Consider the following 21,980-nt stretch of genomic DNA (forward strand, 5'->3'; position numbering starts at 1 on the left):
TTTTTTTAAAAAACATTTTTATTAATCTGTACACAATATATAAATGTAAATCACTGCTTAAATAAAAAAAGTTTTAACATGAAAGTAATGTGCAATACTAGCAAAGGCAGAAATGAATCATTAAAGTTAACTATTAATCATTAAATACCAAAAACGTATATATATACTAAATATTCAGTGGTTTTGTATAATGACATGAGGACATGTATCCACACATAGTATAAAGTTAAGTTACAATTTCACTTGAACTGGATTCAGCTTTAGTTTATCAGGAACATAAAAAAACAAAGCCTGAACATGCTAATTAATAAAAAAAAAAACATTTAAAAAAATACAATAAAATAAAATAAAAGTACCCTTGTGACCGTGTGATTGCAAGCACAAATGTACAAAACAAGCAACAGTCTAATAATAGAAGAGTACATAATACTCTTCCATGATGAAACTCCTAAAAACAAGTGGTAATATCTTTGCAAGAGGCAGATCTATTTTACAGGTCATCTGCAAGGACAAAAATGAAAAGCAAAATTACTCATTTCCACCTGTTTGCCATAATAGCTGTCAAACCACACCTAAAGTATTGTATCAGCTGACTTCTTAGGTTAAATATCACATTCTTCAGCACAGACATTGTAAGTACACATAATGTGGATATGTACACATTTGGTTCAAAACTGCTTGATGTCTCCATTTATAAAAGTCACATATTTTTTCAATGTTTTTCTCCCTTCTTCATTTGGTTGGGAAACATCCTATATATTGCAGCTATCTTCATAAGAAGGTGGAGCCTCTGTCAAAAGAAATGAAATCAAATTAATCACCAGGTAACATTGCCTTACCTAATGAACAATCAATTAAATATAATAATAATTATAATCAAAACAAAATTGAAAGAAACTAATTTTAATTAATTTAAAATATTATGTAAATATATGCTATACAATATATGATTAACAGTGTTGGGGAACAAGACTTTTTAAAGTAATGCATTACAATATAGCGATACTCCCTAAAAAAGTAACTAATTGCGTTATTTAATTACTTTTATTGAAAGTTATGTGTTATGTTACTTTTGAGTTACTTGCTTGCTTGTTTTTAATTAAAAAAAAAGTTATTTTACATATGTAAAAGCCCTTTTCAAAACAAAAGTAAAATGAATACGCCTCAGGCTGAAGGAAATGTAAATGCATGTCTGTACAGTAGAGCTCAAACAAACTGGATGAAGAATATGATGCAGGAAAAGAAAGTTCAACACTATTCAGCAATAACAAAAATGAAACGTGTCATTTTTTTAGTATGGTTAAAATGGATCATTGAAGATCAGCAACAAAGACATTGGTTAATAAAATGGGATTAAATACATAAACGATACGTGTCTTCTTTAACATTTAAATTACTGCAGGTTGCATTATATTCTGAGTTTGCATTTGACTGTTTTTATTCATTTTAAGGACGACTGAATCTGTTTTTGTGCTGGTGAGATGAGTAAATGCATGTTCATATTTAGTCTAGAACAACAGTAATATCGTGTTCTTCTGCACTTACTCCCTCCCAATTTCTCTCAACATGGCAACACGACAGCTGTCAGTCAATAAATGGGAAGCAAAGTAAATGGCTTTACTTATTTAAAAAAAGTAACTGATATTTGCATCTAAATTGAAAAGTAATGCGTTACTTTACTAGCTACTTAAAAGTAATCTGTTAAAAAACTTGCGTTACTTGTAATGCGTTACCCCCAACACTGATGATTAAGCTCTTGGGTGTTATGGCTCACATCTTTTAAAACACACATATACATTTTAATTTAATTATTTAATAACCATGCCATACCATGTGGATATGGTGAACTTCTATAGTTTGGAGGAAGCTGGGAACCAGACTCATACTGTGGACTCTTTGGCATTTCCCCATTGTAGTTAGCCACACCTGGGAGTTCTGGGTACATATCAGGGGGAGGCACATTGAGGGATGCGTAGCTGCTACGAGGCCTGGGTTTGGGTGCAGTTTTTGGGGTTTTACGTAATGGCAGGGTGGTTGGGGCAGATTCGACTGGAGCAGCAGCAGGAGAATGGGCATTGGCAGAGGTAGGAGCAGCGGTGGGGTTATTACGTGGGGCTGGCATTGGTGCAACCGACCGAGAGCGGGAAGGCCGAGTTGGATCCAGTGCAATGCTTCCAATGTAAAGGGGCAGAGTTACTGATACCTCTGGGTATTTCAAATAGACCTGGAAAAGCAGAAACAAACATGCAGATGAGATTCAATGAGAGGAAGGAAGAAGGAAATACAATATTCAATTTGCATGAACTTCTGATAAAATGTATCTCTCTGATATACATGTGCCCAGTGCTTCCATAAAGCCAGATATTATTAAACACACAGAGAAAAATACTCACAGGAAAGAAAAGTGTCTTGTTAATGTTCATGTAATATGTTAATGTAATATGTGTGACAATAACTTAATTTAAATATTCACCTGAATGTAGTGGCAGATTTGGATGAGGTTTCCATCAGTCAGGGTGGACAGATGAAGAGAAGGTACAATAATCTGCTCCTTCCATTCAGTTTTTTGTCCACCCTTAACTCCAGGTCCTTCTACCTCCGCTACAGTCCGCAAGTCATATGTCGGCTTCTTGGTATTATATGTAACTTTCTAAGATTAAGAGATGAGCAATATTGAGAATCTTATCATGATATTTACCGAAGTGTACCTGCATATTCAATCACAAATATTTATTTAGCCATATAAGTCACTTGTGCTCACTGAGGCTGCACTTATAGGATCAAAAATATCATTTCAGAAATTGCTCAAGAAACATTTCTTATTCTCAGTGTTGTCCTCCCTAATATTTAGAATCAGTAGAATGTAAAAAAGAACAGAATTTAGTCTTTACAGTCACTTTTAATCATAAATAGAAAATCTATTTTCACACACTATACTCAATTCTTTAACTGAAAACATTTGTTCTTAAAATATAATCTAATGTAGTTCGTGTAATCTTACCTGCATTAGACTGGCAACCACATGACCTGTTGACTTCTCAGATTTGTTTTCAATCTCAGCGAACACTTTTATGATCTGTCCAGTGATATATCCTCGCATGTCACTCTTAGCTTTCAGCACCACTGTCCCATTTTTCACAAGCATGTATGAGAAATTCTTGGTTACAGAAGAGGAGCTAGGTTCCTGCACAAAGCAAATGATTAAAAGCATAGTAATGTAAATCAATGGCAGAAGTTAAGAATATGGAGATCTGTGTAGCACATTTACCTGAATACCAGGTATTTCATTCAGGTTGACTGTGTTCTTCATAGTGAAGGGCTTCTCTATCTTGTAGTCTTTTGCAAAACGAGGTGTGTCTATGAAAGCCCGAACTCTGTATGTAATAACTCCATAAGGCCCTTTAAATGATGTAGGTGCAGCAGCTACAAAAGAGAGGATTAGAGAGGTTTGTATGTCTACTCTGCAGGTGCAGATAAATTAATAAAAATAAACAAAAAATAAAAAAATTAGGATGTGGCTAATAATTTGCTTACTTCTCATAACCAAAGTTTGGACTTTTGCATTGGAACAATGTTCTTTTCAAACAAAAAAGGTTTAACAGGGTGCATTATCCAATAAGCTTCTATGTTTTTAGCAAAAGGCTGAAAACCACAAAAGCCAACAGTACAGCACGTGAAGCACGATTCTCTAAGAGGCATTGTTCCGTGAGGGGGGAGCCGGGGAGTCTCAGATAATAGAGGAACAACAGATGGAGGTTTCAAATAGCAGCTGAGCAGCTCCAGACAATAAGAGCTGGGATAGCCTTGATGGGCTAGTGTGTGTCTTAGTTTCACATTGTGAAGAGAGTGAATAAAACAAACAAAAATTAAGGAATCCGACTTTTTAACTGAAATTTAACTGACAGTAACCGAACTCACACTAAGGTTTTTTTTTTTTTTATGTTACCAAAAGACCTACTTTGGAGAAATGCTGTTCTTTTAAACTTTATATTTACCAACGATTCTTGAAAAAGAAAACACGTATCACAGTTTCCAAAAAGTTGTTAAAGTCATCATAAAGCAATATTAAATGTGCTCTAAGTTTGTGACACCACAGAGAAAGGTGTTATTAACCACGCAACCAAATTTGGATCGTAAAAAAAAGCCAAATAAATAAGTCTGCAGTATATCAAATTCTGGGGGTGTTTCCTCGGTTGACACTGAAACCACTACCAATTGTGTTAAACCCCTTTCAACTGTCAAATACTGCTACAGCCTGAATGGATGCTAACTCTAGCAGCTTAATTACACAGCGATACATGTTTATTGATGCGGATACCCTCTAGTTATTATTGTGTTAGGGGACGGACCATGCTCAGTGCCTCAAGTGCATCATAAAGACATGTTTTCAGGCCCAACCAAAAATCCTGAAGACAAAAATTGTGAAAAACTTTAACTCCACAATTCAGTACTAAATAGTTCACAGTCTTCGTAACATGTTTTCAGCAACACATTTCTAAAATGTGTAATGCCTAGAAGCAATTCTCTGAATCACCTTTACACTGACATGAGAAATGTTTCTTTGTGCAACAAATCAGCATTTTAGAATGATTCCTGAAGGATCGTGTGACACTGAAGACTGGCGTAGCTGATTCAGTTTAAGCTTCATAGAATAAATGACATTTTTAAATATGTAAAAAGAGAAAACAGTTCTTTTAATTTGCAACAATATTTCACAGTATAAGCATTTTATTTTATTTTTTTACCAAAACATTTGAAAAAAATAACTTTTGGACTGTATTGCACATTTATCGAACTAGGAAAAAACTCCTATATTCTATACTCTCAAACTCCTAATACCTGTATTGGGTGACACAAATAAGTTGTATTTGGTTATATAAAGTTGTCATTTTAGTTTTTTTTTAAACAGTTGTTCTGTTGCCGTGGATATATGTAAACAGTGGTTAATCTCTGACATGTCTTGGAGGAATGTCGAGCGACAGCCAAAATTGTGCCTCACCTGGCAAGAGAAACTTGAAGGGAAAACTGTGCTCGCCGTCTTTCAGAATGCCTGGGAAACAGACAGAGAGAAACTGTAAGGGATCTGAACAAGCATTCTCCTACCATTTAATGTGTGAGCGAGGCCATGACATCTGTGTACCTTTGTCTGCTACTGAGACTGAGCTGCTGAAGTACTGCTCCTCCTCTGTCCAGTCTGTGTCATTTGATTTGCTGGTCACTCCACAGAAGCCCTGGCAGTTCACTTTGATCGCTGATTATGGAATAAAGACATTGGTCAGTCAAAAGAAATGTGCCTGCACAGATGCAAGATGCTGATAAGCAGCAGGCATCGCCAGATCCTTTTTACTGGGACAAGAGCTGCAGAAAAAAATTCTGCTTTGTCCCAGTAAAATATTACTGATAAATCCTTATGTCAGTGAAAATTACCAACCTGAGAATCATTTTTCTCTGTCAATCAGCCGTTTAGAATCAGAACTTGTGATGCCAGAATTGCGAATGAATCACTCTTTTGATCTAACTGGTCAAACATATGTTCACGAATCATGATACAGTTTGAGTCATTAAAAAAAGTTCCCTCACATACTTGATCATTTGCAGTGGTTTCTCGCACCAAAATAGTAACGGGTGATATATAACTGGACTGGTACAGAAGATTAAAAAAACACACACAAAAAAAAAAAAAACATTTATATCCATTAATATCCAGTTATATCCAAAGCAGTACTGAAAAGAAAGTTTTTTTTACTCATGAAAAGCTATCAAAAGGAATGCATCATTGTGTGAGATTATGTCCTGACAGTTATTTAAAGGAACATTTCATGAGGGTCAGTTAATGATGACTGTAATAGTCTAGGACCAAAATGACAGCCTTGTTCCTTTAATGAAAACTTGATTTGACCTCACTCTGTCCTTCACCTTACCAGCAGGACGTTCCATTAAAACATACTGTCATGGTAACATTACAAGGCAACAGACAAAAACACACTAGCCATATGTCATCAACAAAGGAGGCCAAACAAACAACTCATGGTATCGAGTTTAGTAAAGAAAATTTCTATATTGCTATAGAGAAAAAAGTAAATAAATAAAAAATAAACAAAAAGATACATCTTTGCTGCAAGACAAAATCTATCAACAGGGGACAGTAAAAATGTTTTGCAATTGAAAACAAATGACCATGTTTTACTTTTACAGTTGTTAAATGCAGATATTTTCGTCGGCAGCGCTGCATAGGATTTGTTCAAGAATGCCTCCAAATAAATCCTCCAATCCTTTGTTTTTCCGAGGCAGCAAAGGAGTGTATCAAGTGCCTATGTGTGTTCTGGTCATTTGAGTGACAAATGTTTTATAAACAAGGCCCAAGTCAACCCTAGATTTGCAAATCGTTTGCTATTAAAACATGGAGCCGTCCCTGTGATAAAAGATCCCATTCATGTAACTACAATTGCATCAGATTTCTGTATTTTGTTGGAAATCACCACGTATGTGAATATATGTTAATGTAACACGTGAAAGATCAGTATTATAGCTCCGCCCACCACACGCCTCCAGGAGCTCTGCATTTTCTGGAAAGAATCGGAAAGCTGTATTATATTATATATCATATTATTATGATATATAATATGCTTTTAATATCCAAATCCGTTAAAGGATTTTTAGGCTGCATTAATTAGGTAAAATGGAAGCAGAAACATTTCCCATAACATCCTATGTACTTGCTACATCCATAGAAGAATGGCATCTACGCTAATATTTGTCTGTTTCTCTCTTTTTCCGAGGTCACTGTAGCCACCAGATCCAGTCTGTATCCAGATCAGAGGGTCACTTCAGTGACCCGGATCCAGTACGTATCCAGACCAGATGGTGCATCAGCACCTAGAAAGGACCTCTACTGCCCTGAAAGACAGCCGAGACCAGGACAACTAGAGCCCCAGATACAGATCCCCTGTAAAGACCTTGTCTCAGAGGACCACCAGGACAAGACCACAGGAAACAGATGATTCTTCTGCACAATCTGACTTTGCTGCAGCCTGGAATTGAACTACTGGTTTCGTCTGGTCAGAGGAGAACTGGGCCCCCAACTGAGCCTGGTTTCTCCCAAGGTTTTTTTCTCCATTCTGTCACCGATGGAGTTTCGGTTCCTTGCCGCTGTCACCTCTGGCTTGTTTAGTTGGGGTCACTTCATCTACAGTGATATCGTTGACGTGATTGCAAGTACATGCACAGACACTATTTAACTGAACAGAGATGACATCACTGAATTCAATGATGAACTGCCTTTAACTGTCGTTTTGCATTATTGACACACTGTTTTCCTAATGAATGTTGTTCAGTTGCTTTGACGCAATTTATTTTGTTTAAAGCACTATATAAATAAAGATGACTTGACTTGACTTGACTATTATAAATATGATAAAACTAAAGACATTTTGGATATATGAAGGATGCAATAAGTACTCAAGATTATCATGAGATTAAGTGAAACTGTATGTTATGTAGCCTTTAATTGTTTATATATTAGACTACAAATTGATTATTAAAAAAATAATTATTTAAATAAATCTGCAGAAAAGCAATTTGCAAAGCTAGTTTACAAAGATAGGTCCTCAATCCCTAAGAGAAATAAATACAGCTATTAACATGCAGTCTTTATTTGTCCATTTCTTTCTTTTAAATCCTTGTCTTTGTGATTCTATCTGTTTGCAAACCTTTATTTTCACAGTTTCCCCTTTCTCTCTCTCTCTCTCTCTCTCTCTCTCTCTCTCACTCTCTAAGCCCAAGACACACACTGACTGCAAGCAAGCAGAGATGTTACCACAGATACATAAGCAACCATGGGACATACGTCAGAAGAGACTCCAGTAAGAAACTGGGTGAACAACAACATCTTATGATCGGTCACTGACGAACTGAACAGAATATGAGTGCTCCTGAATTGACATTTATGAACTGATACTGGTAGAAAATTTTGTCAAACAATATATAAATAAAATTAAATAAAATCTTCTATTGATTAATAAACAGGAAATGAGGGCAAAAATATTGCTCAGGTCAAAAGAGTCAACTAGGCTACTTCAGTAATTTAATTCAACCAAAAAGAAATAAATAAAGACTCAAACAAAACTGTTATTGTTTTAAATACTGTCAGATGACTTCTTCATAATGTTGTAATGGTGACTGTGCGATTGTTATTACTGTTGTCCTTGATCTAGAATGTGAGCAAACCAGTCCGGTCAGTACACTTCATCAACATCTCAGATCAAACAAATAGACCAGCCCCAAACCACTGACATAATTACATGGCCTGCTTTCTTTCTCACATCACTGTTAAACTGAAGATTACATCTGGTAAAACAACTTTTTTTTTTTTTCAAACATCATCTTGCACTCTGACTCATTCCAGTCTTTTCACATTTGCCTTGCCCACAGCAGTTCTCAAACATGCAAAAACAACACTTCTAAACATGCTTCCTTCTTCACATTGGTTGGTGGGGTTTTGTTTGTTTGTTTTTACACAAAATAGGTCTATAGGCTGACATTTTTATCATGTATATTCATAGATGTTTCACCTTGATCCCATGACCAAGATGAGGCCCAAAGTCAAAATGTAGCTGTATTGTCTTTCTGGACAATAGATTTTGCTGGTAACCCTTATATTAGCTTTATGGATGTAGATACACAAGCCAGAGCTGTACTTTATCTGCATATGAAATCATTCGATATGCATATTGCAAGTAGCAAAGCCTTTTACCTTTTTTATAGCTAGCCATATTCATTTATAATACATGCCCATACCTATTCTGCACAAAAAAGGCACAGTTAATGGGATCTTTGAGGCTTGCATTCCTTCAAGTATCCAGAAATCACAGCAGATTTATTTTTGTATACTGCAGTGGATAAGCAAAAATGTGTAAGGATATTTGACCTTAACATGAACAGGTGAGGCTGGGTGAAACAGGTGCTGGTATCAACAGTTGGTGACTCCAAATATTCTGACCAGTATTGCAGCAAATTGCATTTATGTATGATCCTGAAAACCGATTTCAAGATTTGTTTGACAATTAAAAGATGTTTCAAGGTCCGTTTCAAGGACTCAAACACGCTGCTGAAGGCTCAAGGCATAAATACAAGCAGACAGACCCTTCTCCATAAATATGCAAATTGAGCTTTCGAAAAAACAATAAACACCGCCAAGCAACCGCTCACGCGTTACATCATGTAGATTTCCTTAAACTATTTTAGGTCCTAGTAGGCCTAACATACCTAACTTTCCCTTAAATATAAGTCTTCATACGTAATTTTCTCAGTCACTGTTTTAAAATGCTGACACTGATAACCGATACTGCTATTAGTTCACCTGGCAAGGTATCGATAAACAGATTGGATTATACACAATTAGCCTATTTCAGTAACACTCTGTTTATGGTTATTACGGAAATGTCAGAGAACTAAGATCGGAACGAAAGAGGTAAGAGATTTATGCACTATTCCGCGCTGGTATGTCAATATCCGCAACAAGTTTCGCTCACACCAGTTTCAGTCCTCGATGCGCGAACACAAACCCACTCTACACGTAAGAACGTCTAGGAAAACATCCATTAGGCTAAGATTTACGTTTGATACACAAGTAGGCGATTATACTTTTAGAAGAAAACTTGTTTAGAAAAAAATCATCCAGTGAAATATTGGTGGCTGCGTGCTATTATTGGAGTCTTTTGTTTACTTACCTTTACATTCTATTGGCTGTGCAGTTGAGATTTTCAGAGTTCCGGAAATTGATTCACCTGGACTATAAACTGTTTTGTTGTTTTTAAGAGTTATTTCGAATTCCCTAATCTTCCCCATTCTGTTCTCCGTCCAACGTGAACAGGTGGTTGAGCGAAACTGATCCACAAGGAAAGCAAATTCTTTACCTGTGACCAACGTCACGCAAATAATGTCTGACGTCAGTTGGGAGTACTGCGGTTCTCGGCATTAACAGGAAAAAAAACGGACATAAACTGACTCACTTCTTAAAATCGTTTTATTATAGCACAGATAAGAAAAGTTTAACAACATGACATTTTATTCCTCGTTTTTTTTAAAAATGTTTTTACAGGTACTTTTCTTTTTCTTTTTACAAAACTTTTACAATTTACACAGATACAAATAATAATAAAGGAATAGGAATAATAGCTAATAGGAAAAAAACTGAGGACGTTAGTTTTATATCTTGTGTCAGTCATCAACAATGACATAAACAGTTTAATGGATCTTCTGTTTATTTAGTTTCACTCACGTGTTAGCATGACTGTCACAGGCTATTTGAAATTCTACTATCTACAATTCAAAATATTAGTTTAGAATATAATTTTATTCATAGGCTACCATCTGAAAGATTCAGCTGAATAAAACGTTCAAAGCTTATTGCTGCATTTAGCCTAGTTATAATTAGCATTTTGTGAAAGGTTACTAGCCCAGAACATTTGTATATTCTTAAACATTACTTTGTAGGCTAGAATAAATATTTACAAAATCATTTTAACAAATTCTTAATGCATTCCACAGTGTTTTTAGCAGAAACACCCATTTTGCTGTGGATGCCACAGTAACATTTTCTGTCAAATTCACAATACTACCAGCAAGATTACACTTAAAAATATATATTTTTTATTATTTTATATTTTTACTTCAGTATTATGGAATAGGATCATACAGGACAAACAAAATATTTTAAGTGTAATCTTGCAGTAGGCTGCTTATCAAAGCAACATTAAAATCAACATGAAACTAAAATGGACAGTGTTTTGGCCTTTTTTTAGTTCATGTACCCTTATAAGCTTTAACTTCATCTTGTAACAAATCTCTTCTCTGAGGATGTTTTCACTGGCATGAGTTCAGAAAGTTTGTCAATTACTTACTACATTTCTGTTTAGACTTTGACTTACTGTTTCTGATTCCATTTTGTTTTCAACATAAGGTTTGACCCCCATTACCTTCAGAGATCTTCTAAAGGCTTTCATAAAATTATGTGAGCCAAAAAAGTAGATGAGGGGGTCCAAGCAGCAGTTGATACCTGCCAATATATAGCATGCATAATATGCTGTTTGCAACTGCAACAAAAGTCTACATTTACTAGAATGATACTTTTTCACAACTACTCCGATAGTCCGAACAACATTGAGAGGAAGAAAGCAAAGGGCAAATATGAATACACATATCCCTATCATCCTCATAGACTTATTCTTGACTGACTGGCCCTGGGCAGAATTTATGTTAATGCGGGACACTGAGCTCGCCAGGCGACTGTAGCAAAACACTAAAATAATTAAGGGGAAAATACACCAAAAGAAGAAAATCACAAAGTTAATAACAAAATAAGAATCAATCAATTTTTTCTGATGAATAGTAAGACAATGCCCATTATTTTCTTCAATGGTTACAGGAAGCAGCCATCCATAGAAAATGCCAAGTATTATCAGAAAGCCCCAAATCCCAGCACACAGTTTCTTTATGAAGATCTTCCTTTTTATCAACAAGGAGCGGTTGAAGTGAACCACAGACACATATCGATGAACACTAATAAGCATGAGGAAGATAACGCTGCCATTAAAGTGGATGCTTAGCACGGCGATCTTCAGCCGGCAGGCAAAATCCCCAAATTTCCAGTTACTATCCATGACAAAGTACGCTGCCATCAGTGGGGTGAGTGGAGTGATGATGGCGTCAGATAGAGCCAGATTAAACTGCAGAACAGCTCCAGAGTTCCATTTGTGAACGCGGCAGGTGAAGACCCACAGGCTGAATCCATTGAGCAGAAGGCCCAGAAGATAGACCAGACAGAGGATCACACCCAGAGATATGTGCTGAGGCTCAGGAGAACATGTATTGTTATGGCTAGCGTTGACTACATCTGAGGTGTTCATCTTTGAAGAATGCCACTGTGCAAAAAAAATGAGAGGTTGTTGATCAGAGGAACTGAAATTTACAGTAGCCCTGATTTGCAACTTTAAATAATAATAATAATAATTGAGTTGGGGGGATAAGTGCCTTAGATTCTTTCTTGAGGCTAAGTCCTAAGATTTTCTCTCACTTTCTTTCTGAAATTGTGTTGTTCTCTCCCAAAAATATTCTGTCTCCAATTTTTTTTCTCTCTTCAAAACGAGAAGTGTGCAGTGGTGTCATGTAAGAGAAAAAAAGGGTTTTGAACAGACAAAAAAAAAAAAAAAAAAGTTAATGGAGAGAGAGAAAAGTTTTGAATAGAGAAAAACAAATAGACACACACATTTTTCCACTTAAATTCTTATTAAATTACCAAATGTAACATGCCTCTGAAAAATGAATATTAAGCTAAACAGAGCACTTACCTGGTCGTACAACGCCCCCCTCAAACCTCATTTGAAATATGTAAATTGTATGACGAAGTGACTATATGAAAGCACACAACTTTACTTGAACATTTCAGTAGAAGTGTGATAAAAAGGAACCAAGACAGGATTTCCTTTTATTAGTCAGCAGTCATTAACATAAACTCCACCCTTGTCTACCACTATATTTTGAGCAGTGAGGTACTTTAATAAGAACACCAGTTTCACAATTCATGGATTTTAAGACTATTTATATAAGGTCTAATGTTGCACATATATAGAATGTTAATAAAAAAAATAATAATCCTACTGCCATAAATCATTATATTGTCTGCACTTCAGTGCAATCATTAACAAAACTAATAATTTACTTCAAAAAGTAAGCAAAATAATTTAATTTGCATTAAATTGAATTAACTATAAACCTACATACAAAATTTCACTGCAATTTAAAAAAACAAAAAAGTTTCTGTGAATTATCAATACAAAATGCCAACACATACAATATATATACTGTAACAACAGTTTCAATATGTTCCTTGCTAACCGAGGGCTGTTTTTGCTTACATGAAGGCAATCTTATGAAGATTCCCCATGACTCATTTCAAGCCTCAACCCTATCTTCCTAAGAGAGATACGAAGTGTTTTTGTGAATTTCTGACAGCTGAAACAATAGATAATTGGATCGAGACAGCAGTTAGCTCCAGCCAAGATCCATGACACATAGTATGCAGTCTCCACTTTTAAAAGTAGACTGCATTCGTTGGGTAAGAATTTCTTGACCACAAGACCCACACTGCGTGCCACATTCATAGGCGTGAAGCAAACAACAAAAATAACCAAACAAACAGCCACCATTTTACATGATTTGCTCTTAATAGCTTGTCCACTATCATGGCTAGTGTCAAGATGGGACATCGAGCGCACAAGAAGAGTGTAGCAGATCGCAGAAACAAGGAATGATAGAAGTAATCCAGGAATGAGGATAGTGAAGTTTACAATGAAATAGAAGTCAGTATATTGTCCTTGATGAATGCTGAGGCATAACGTGCGATTGTCCACGTTGCTTGTGTCTAAAACAGCTGCTAAAACAGTTCCTTTAATCAATACAAAAAGCCAAACTCCAGCACAGAGCTTCTGTACAAAGTCCTTTCGATTCATGTGAGAGACTTGGTTGTAGCGTACCACAACCACATAGCGGTGAATGCTTATGAGAGTCAGAAACAGAATACTGGTGTAAATGTGAAAGCTTATTAAAGCTATTTTAAGCCGACAGAAAGCTTTCCCAAAAGACCAGTTAACAGTGTGATAATATACTGCCATAAACGGTCCCATAGGACACAGGAGGACATCACTGACAGCTAGATGAAACTGTAGAACAGTGTTGGACGTCCATTCTGGTGTCCTGCATGTGAACACCCACAGACTGAAGACATTCAGCAGGAATCCCACCAGGAAAGTGAGACAAATGAGCACAGAAATGGAGATGTGCTGGGGATTTATGGGACAAAACCTACTGCTGTCATTGCTGATGGCGTTAGAGTTGGAGTAGGGCTCTGTACTGTTCATCTGAAAAAAAAAAAAAAAAAAACAGCAGATGAAAATATTATTAGGTTTATAATAAAACATGGTTACACTGAAGATAGAAATATAATTAAGGAATTAAGGTTTGATGGATTAAGATCCCTTTTTTGTCAAAAAAATACTTCAGGATAATATGCAGTTATCAAAGCATAAATCCAGTAAATCATTTCCATCAATACCTCCAAAGCTTGCACAAACATATGCCACTTCCTGGATCAACATTACATTAGGTAGTTTTCATTAATATGCTGTCTTTTGCCAGTGGTCGACGAAAAAAAATCAATGGGGGATGTTCCGTTCAATTTCTGCTTGGGGTCCCACAGCTAATTTTAAACAATGATTACAAAATTTGCCTTAAATGATTAATTAACATTAACTATAATTTTAAGTTTTATGTTCCTTTTGGGGCCTGAAATTGAGCAATTTGGGTCAATACTGATAATTAAACAATATTTTCATAAATGTGTTCTTGTGCTGGCACCTTGGCTGTTTCAGATAAATAAAGATTACAATATAATCGCCAGTAGATGGCAGCCAATCCTGGTTTAAATAAATTATTTATTGAATCATTCAAATCAAAGGATTGTTTCAAAACGGCTGATTCCATTAGAAACGTAAACAGGTGAATGGATCATTGAATCACTGGCTCACATGACTGTGGTGGGCGATACTGCTAAATTTGGTATCGATCCGATACCTAATACATATAGGGTAAGTATTGCTGATATCAATACCAATACGATATTTTTTACTTAAAAAATAAATAAAAAAATAACAAAACTCTCTCCCTTTTTTCTGGTTTTAAAGGCAAATTAAATAAAGTGAAATAAAGTGCACACAATTATTAATGAAGAACAAACAAAGAACAAATATACCTGTGCAATTACATTCCCTGAGCCCCCCTTATGGACCCTGTCCCCTGTTGAACTCAGAGGTTTTTATTGAGAAACAACAACATATTTAAATTTTCCCCTCCTCATTTCTTCGATTTTGTAGCTCAGCATTTTCCTTGTCATGTGTTTTAAGTGTAGGGTTGCCACAGTATCGAATGCTCTTTTTACACTTATCACAAGTTGCAGTGTTTTTATTTAGTGCCTAAAATAGCTCCACACAACGCTTCTCTTCCTCTCGGCCATCCTGATCTCTCATCAGACAGCTATGCTCACTCCTCGGCGCGTTGTGTCAGTGAGTCACGTGACGAATCTACAACGAATCACAGTAGAGCAGAAGGAGGAGGAGGAGTAGCAAATTTGGCCAGGATCTGAAAGCGGCGTTTCCTCAGGATTGTAGAGGTAGAAGACACTTGCAAAGTATGAAGAATACTTTACGCCCATCCCACCACATGATTCGATCAAAAACAGGAAAGAAACACCGCTTTGCTCTATAAAATGTTTAACTTATTTATGTGCTGATATTCAGAAAAGTACATTGTTTGTGCAATGAATATAAAAATATAAAAACTGAACTTCTAGACTTCTAGAAATATGTGTTTTTGTTTGTTTTTTTGCAAAGTCGGTGGCTACTCAGTCACAAATACAGCACAATGACATTAAGTCAGGGGAATGTCTTCTAATCGAGGAAAATTATACCATATGTTGTGTTCTTTTTAAAGAAGTTAAAAAGTTGCGCTTGAACCATTTAACACGAAAAACGATGGAAACTCGCTTCGGCTTTTTACAGTACCGCGTTCTGATTGGCCAATCGCCGTTATTTAGTTCGTGAATTAGGCTATCATGAGATAATTTTAACATTTCATATGCATAAGTGATTTTTTACTTTTCGTGATAACTTTTAAAATTAGGCAGTGACAATGTTGAATTATGTCAAAATTAGTTGGAACAACTTTTTATTATTATTATTATTAGCTATAATTATTATTATATAATTAGTAATTTGCACAAAAATGTGGCTTGTATTAAATTCCTCTAACTCAGTGTAGTTTTATTGGCTGAACATATTTTTATGAGAAGTTGTCATAACTCCAAAATAGTTGTTGCTAAGCCAAAACATTTGTATAGTGTTCGGTTTTGTGTTTCTTTGTTAATAGGCGAATATTTTAACTAAAGTCTTGAGTCTGGACACACTAATTCATTTAGGTTTGTATTTAAATATTCTTATTGTTTTTAAGAAAATAAAATGTTCGACCCTAAGATGACTCTCAGAATTGACACAGAAACCACCAGTATTGCTGATAATTTTATCATTGTATTTTATTTTACAATCATTATTAAAATTCTTGCAGTTATCTTTTAATTAATTTCATTTCAGATATATTCAATGATCATCATTGAGTGGGATCATTCCATTTGAATTCATAATCTATTCTTTCAAAACATTCCTTCAATTGAAAAAAATAAAATAAAAAACCTTTTTAATAAAATATAATAAAAATAAAAATAAATTCTACTAAATTGCTGTTAATTTAGACTGAACCTTAGATTCCATAATTTGGATTAATGACATAAATCATATCAGCAAATATATGTATATCACATGTATTTTACAACTGCAAAAAATCAGATGGCAGCGTGAAAAATGTACCCCAGTCCTTTTGCACTAAACAGAACTATAAAGGTGTTTTATAAAGAGGACAAAGTGTGAAAACACCTTAAGATACAGGTACAGAGAGAATATAAAAGATCCCTGATCGTCATCGCATTGTAACATCTAAATTTAAAGGTAATCAAAATTAAAAAATTTAAAATTTTGAAATAACATTTTGTATAAACAATACATTTGCAAAGAAAACATAACCACATTCTGTTACCTTTAAATCCATCTGTGAGAAGCCTGAATGATGGAGCTCAATGGAACGAATTAATCTCTTTACATCTGTAAGGCATTATATATGGCCATTGAAGACTTCCTGTGGATATTTAAATCATATTTCCATTTAATGAGGGATTTTGTTTGATGCTATCTTTAATGTAGGTGCGAAAGCTTGCAAGATGCACACACAAACTTGACTGCTGAACTGCAAAAGCATAACTTTTGAAGAGCGTACTAAGGAGTTTCATCACTTTGTATATGGGTGCAGTAAAAGTGAAAGATAAAAAGTAATGTGTCCCTATTATTAGATCATTTGAGAAGTTTGAAATTCAGAATTGAAACTGAAATAAGGACACAAAATAAATGCATTAGGCCTATTTCATTTATGTCTTCCTCTCAACAGTCACAGTTAGTTAAATGTAACTGCTTTATATATTTAAAGATAATCATATGCACACTTTGTCTGAATTTCTAATATCTTTGCACTTTTTAACTGAGTATTTCTATAGCCTATAACTGCAAAGGATATGATACTGGCTTCATGCCACCCACAAATCAAGTGAAAGGTCATAAAAGTCCGGGGATGGCTTGAATGCCAATCCCACACTAAACAGTTAGTTGCCAACTTTATTTTATTTGATAAAAAGTGTTTTTTAAAAGTCTGTGAAGTTTCCAGTCCAAAACATCAGACTATAGCATAACGGCATATATATTATTTGTCTGACCTAAATGTGTTTGTTGGGCATTTAATTTCAAATATCATGGCCATTAATCCAACTTTTTTTGCAATGCAGACAGAAGTTATTTTCTGTGAATGTGCGAGTCAATAAAATATTTTAAAACTGCAGTAAACGGTAAAACTATTTTTACTACAAACCAATGTGTTCATGATTATGATAAATTCAAATAATGAACTAATAAGTGTAATAAAATACCTTTTTCCAATATCAAACAGCAGTGCTGTTTTTAGGCCTACTGCTAAAATAACACAGGAAGTGCTCGTAATACAACGTTTTTGGCATTGTTCAAGGTAGAAAGAGAAGCAATACATTTTTTTTTAAATTTAGGATGAAGTCAAGTAACGTCAAAAGAGATCTTCAGACTGTCGCTTAAAAATTGTCAGGGATTCAGCATTCTGGATAGGGGTGGGAAGATAATTCCACCAGCCAGGAATGGTGAACGAGAATGTTCTGGAAAGGGATTTTGAGCCTCTCTGTGATGGTACCATAGGGCGTCGCTCACTCTTTTATATTTAAAAATGGAGTTGAACCAACTAAGCATTTTAAAGGGATAGTTCACCCAAAAATCTAAATTATGTCATTAATAACTCACCCTCATGTCGTTCCAAACCAGTGAGACCTATGTTTATCTTCTGAACACAGTTTAAGATATTTTAGATTTAGTCCAAGACGTCTCAGTCCCTCCATTGAAACTGTGTGAATGGTATACTGTCCATGTCTACTGGCCAGTTAGAATTTTTTTAAGCATTGAAAATACATTTTGGTCCAAAAATAGCAAAATCTACGACTTTATTCAGCATTGTCTTCTCTTCCGTGTCTGTTGTTGAGAGTTCAAAACAAAGCAGTTTGTGATATTCAGTTCGCGAACAAATCATTTGATGTAACCAGATCTTTTTGAACCAGTTCACCACCTCGAACTGAATCGTTTTAAACGGTTCACATCTCCAATACGCATTAATCCACAAATGACTTAAGCTGTTAACCTTTTTAATGTGGCTGACACTCCCTCTGAGTTTAAACAAACCAATATCAAATTCATTAACTCAAACAGTACACTGACTGAACTGCTGTGAAGAGATAACTGAAGATGAACACTGAGTCGAGCCAGATAATGAACAATAGACTGACTCGTTCTCGACCCGTTTCTGTCAGACGCGTCTGATTCGAGAGCCGATGATACTGCGCATGTGTGATTCAGAATCAGAATGAGCTTTATTGCCAGGTATGATTACACATACGAGGAATTTGTTTTCGTGACAGAAGCTCCGCAGTACAACAGAATGACAGAGACAGAATGCCTGATGGATTGCCTGAGGGAAGAAACTGGTCCTGTGTCTGGTCGTTCTAGTGCTCAGTGCTCTGTAGCGTCGACCAGATGGCAACAGTTCAAAGAGGGAGTGTGCAGGATGTGAGGGGTCCAAAGTGATTTTGACAGCCCTTTTTCTCACTCTGGATAAGTACAGTTCTTGAATAGAAGGGAGAGTTGAACCGATGATTCGCTCAGCAGTCCGGACTACCCTCTGTAGTCTTCTGAGGTCAGATTTAGAAGCTGAGCTGAACCAGACAGTTACTGAAGTGCAGAGGATGGATTCGACGATGGTGGAGTAGAACTGTTTCAGCAGCTCCTGTGGCAGGTTAAATTTCCTCAGCTGGCGAAGGAAGTACAACCTCTGCTGGGCCTTTTTTACGATGGAGTCAATGTGATTGTCCCACTTCAGGTCCTGAGAGATAGTGGTGCCAAGGATAGTGCTGCTTCAGCGTGAAGCAGACCAACACACAGGGCGTCTGAACCGAACTGGTTCTTTTGGTGATTGATTCTTAACTAATTCTGTGCTAATATTATGAGCACAGGTAAACCGCGGGTAAATCATCCCCAATCATCGCCAATGACGCCATTACTTTGAGCGCAAAAGAACCGGTGAACCATTTTCTTCAACCGGTTTATTGAATCGAACTGTCCGAAAGAATTACTGGTGATCCGAAAAACAGAAAAAAAAAAACTATATATGAAAATATATGAATATATGTTTTTCTTCATGGATCTATTTTCATTTGTCTCTGGACTCTTACTTACTAAAAACACTTGAGTGCGGACATGAATCCTACATGAAAGCTAATATACGGGTCCGGGTCGGGTCCGGGTAGGCATTTCTCGGATCTACACGGGTCCGGGTCCAGCTTTTGAAATAATAGACGGGTCCTTGTCGGTTCGGTGTAGTACATTACGGGTCTCTGTCGGGTTCGGGCAAGAATTTTTGGACCCGTGAAGACCTCTAGTCTGCGCATTAGGTCCTTTCTTTTACTGTCTATGATTACGTCCAACCCCCAGGAAGTGCGTGCTTCTAATTGACTTCACTTATCTCCGTTGAATCCAATGGGGTCGCTGTGTCCATTTCTTTTACTGTCTATGGTAAATTGAGACAACACATAGCATAGACAGACAGCATGTTGACATAATTTTGGCACAAATGGAACCTCATAGTTAAGTAGACATTGACAAGTTATAAATACCATGTTTTTTGTGTTTAATATATTTACTTTTATAAGTAATGGTTGTTCAGACAACAAATCATTTTTTTTCAGTGTATGTCTGTTCTATACGCAAGCATCAGTGTCTTGACCTTGAGATAAAGAGAGGTGTAACATGGGCGCTTTTGGGTTCGTTGAAGACGAGTCGTGCCGCTGCATTCTGAATGATTTATAGAGGTTTGATTGTGTTTGATAAAAGTCAAGCCAGAAAAGCATTGCAGTAGTCCAGCCTAGACAAGCAGCATGCTCCGTTCGAAAGGGCCTGATTTTTCTGATGTTGTGCAATGCAAACCTGCAAGATCGAGCAGTCTTTGCCTTCGTTTGACGAATAACGAAATGAGGCAGCGTAGGTGCTGTGAGGCAAGTATGATGTTGTCCCAACTGACAGAACAGGGACAAGCAACTAACCCATCAGGAACTGCTCCTGCAACTTCCAGGCTAGGAGACTTGCAAACTACACATGCTTAGACAGGAACTACTTTCAAAATAAACATGCTTTTAAATTTTCATAAATGTCTGAGACCATATAAAAAAAAAACTGGTATTTACTTTTAATGTTAAATCCAGAGTTGTATTTTGAAAAATGTATATATAAAATAAGAGCGTCTGTTAAATACATTTATGTGAACTGAATGCTTTTCTAAAGAAGAGTGATGCTCTTAATGGGAACAGATATAGTGCAAAAACCGCTGCATAAACCGAGACAGTATAACAGGCCTTTTTTTAACTGAAGTAAAAAGAGGAAGAGCTCATCATCTCTGTGGGCGCTTGCCGTCTTCTCGGTTTCAGATGTGGTCATGTCTCAATTCCTATTTATTGTTACCAGTGCTTTTATAAAGTAAACACACTTCAGCAGAGTGGGGAAGATGTTAAATATCACTGCGGTTATTTTATTTCCCATGGGGAAACACCATATACCATAATTTCCACCAGGTGATGACTAGAAAAATCTGACTGCATGCTATCAAGATTAGAGAGATAGATAGATAGATAGATAGATAGATAGATAGATAGATAGATAGATAGATAGATAGATAGATAGATAGATAGATAGATAGATAGATAGATAGATAGATAGATACTAGACAACTGATAGCAGCTGACAATTAAAAATTGAGCTATGACAGTAAGAGAAGGGACTGTAGAGGTTATCTGTCAGATTACGCTGATCTATATGACACACCACCACAACATCACAAGACAGAAGGCCATTCACTGAGCCAGGCTCTCATTACAAGACACTAGGTGGAGACAGCAGCACAGAGAATGTTCTGGGCATTTATGTACAACACAGGTGAATCAAAGAACTTATAATTAATAGGTAACTAAAGAAAATTAGATTGTGTGTAAATATTCAAATCGTTATCTCATTAAAAAGACTCCATTTGCATAGAAGAGACAACTTAACATTGGATGAAGCCAGGTTTAAAATTCGCACACATATTGCTTAGACAGGCTACTTTTTACAAAAGGGAAATAGATATTTTGTGGTATTGCTCCATGAATAGAAAAATACTTGTTAATAAATGTTATGTTTGAATGTTTAATGAACAAACACCTGTTAAGACCTCTAGGAATGTGCATTCTACGGAAGTGAAAAAAAGATATATTTGGAATTGAAATAAACAAGACACAAATAGGTCAAATGGAATAAAGTACTTAAATGTATTTGGTGCTAACCAGAAAGTGTTTCTTCTCTTTTATCATGCTGTAATCCTGAGCATTTTTTGATATGGCATCTCAGCCTTGTTTGGCAATCTTCGTGTACATTTGAAAGCCCAGATTGCACGGCTAACACAGAGAGCCATGTTAAGCAGTATCCGACACTTCAGGCTCTTTTTGAAGAAACCGCTATTAAACAGGCTCAAAATAATTATTTCAGATCCCACTCATGTCCTTCACTCTGAGTACCAGCTTCTTCCCTTGGGAAGACGGTTCAGGGTTCCTCAGTGTAGGCTCAACCATTTTAAGAACTCCTTTGTCCCAATGACCATTAAATGATAAGTTAGCT

General features: G+C 36.0%; 3 protein-coding genes across 4 annotated transcripts; all 3 read right to left on the reverse strand.

Annotated features, from left to right (window-relative positions):
• Positions 1 to 26: 26 nt before the first annotated feature.
• On the reverse strand, positions 27 to 9,957 carry arrdc1a (arrestin domain containing 1a). The gene is made up of 8 exons (XM_026211563.1): positions 9,729 to 9,957; positions 5,141 to 5,251; positions 5,000 to 5,050; positions 3,269 to 3,423; positions 3,002 to 3,184; positions 2,474 to 2,650; positions 1,831 to 2,224; positions 27 to 790 (listed from the first exon to the last, which is right to left on the reverse strand). The coding sequence occupies exons 1-8, from the start codon at positions 9,844 to 9,846 to the stop codon at positions 753 to 755; spliced, it is 1,227 nt and encodes a 408-aa protein (XP_026067348.1). The 5' UTR covers positions 9,847 to 9,957; the 3' UTR covers positions 27 to 752.
• A 75-nt stretch (positions 9,958 to 10,032) lies between these two features.
• Positions 10,033 to 12,462, reverse strand: LOC113049310 (P2Y purinoceptor 4). Of its 2 annotated transcripts, XM_026211565.1 has the most exons (3): positions 12,348 to 12,462; positions 12,074 to 12,134; positions 10,033 to 11,921 (listed from the first exon to the last, which is right to left on the reverse strand). In XM_026211565.1, the coding sequence occupies exon 3, from the start codon at positions 11,904 to 11,906 to the stop codon at positions 10,890 to 10,892; it is 1,017 nt and encodes a 338-aa protein (XP_026067350.1). In that variant the 5' UTR covers positions 11,907 to 11,921; positions 12,074 to 12,134; positions 12,348 to 12,462; the 3' UTR covers positions 10,033 to 10,889. The 2 variants fall into 2 exon arrangements, with proteins under 2 accessions (XP_026067350.1, XP_026067349.1); XM_026211564.1 differs by lacking the exon at positions 12,074 to 12,134 and having other exon boundaries at positions 12,348 to 12,460.
• LOC113049955 (P2Y purinoceptor 4) lies at positions 12,348 to 13,916 on the reverse strand. Its single transcript, XM_026212691.1, has one exon. It carries the CDS (start codon positions 13,914 to 13,916, stop codon positions 12,927 to 12,929), a length of 990 nt encoding a protein of 329 aa, XP_026068476.1. The 3' UTR covers positions 12,348 to 12,926.
• Between the last annotated feature and the right edge of the window lie 8,064 nt (positions 13,917 to 21,980).

Source organism: Carassius auratus, chromosome 30 (assembly GCF_003368295.1).
Source record: "Carassius auratus strain Wakin chromosome 30, ASM336829v1, whole genome shotgun sequence".
NCBI lineage: Eukaryota > Metazoa > Chordata > Actinopteri > Cypriniformes > Cyprinidae > Carassius > Carassius auratus.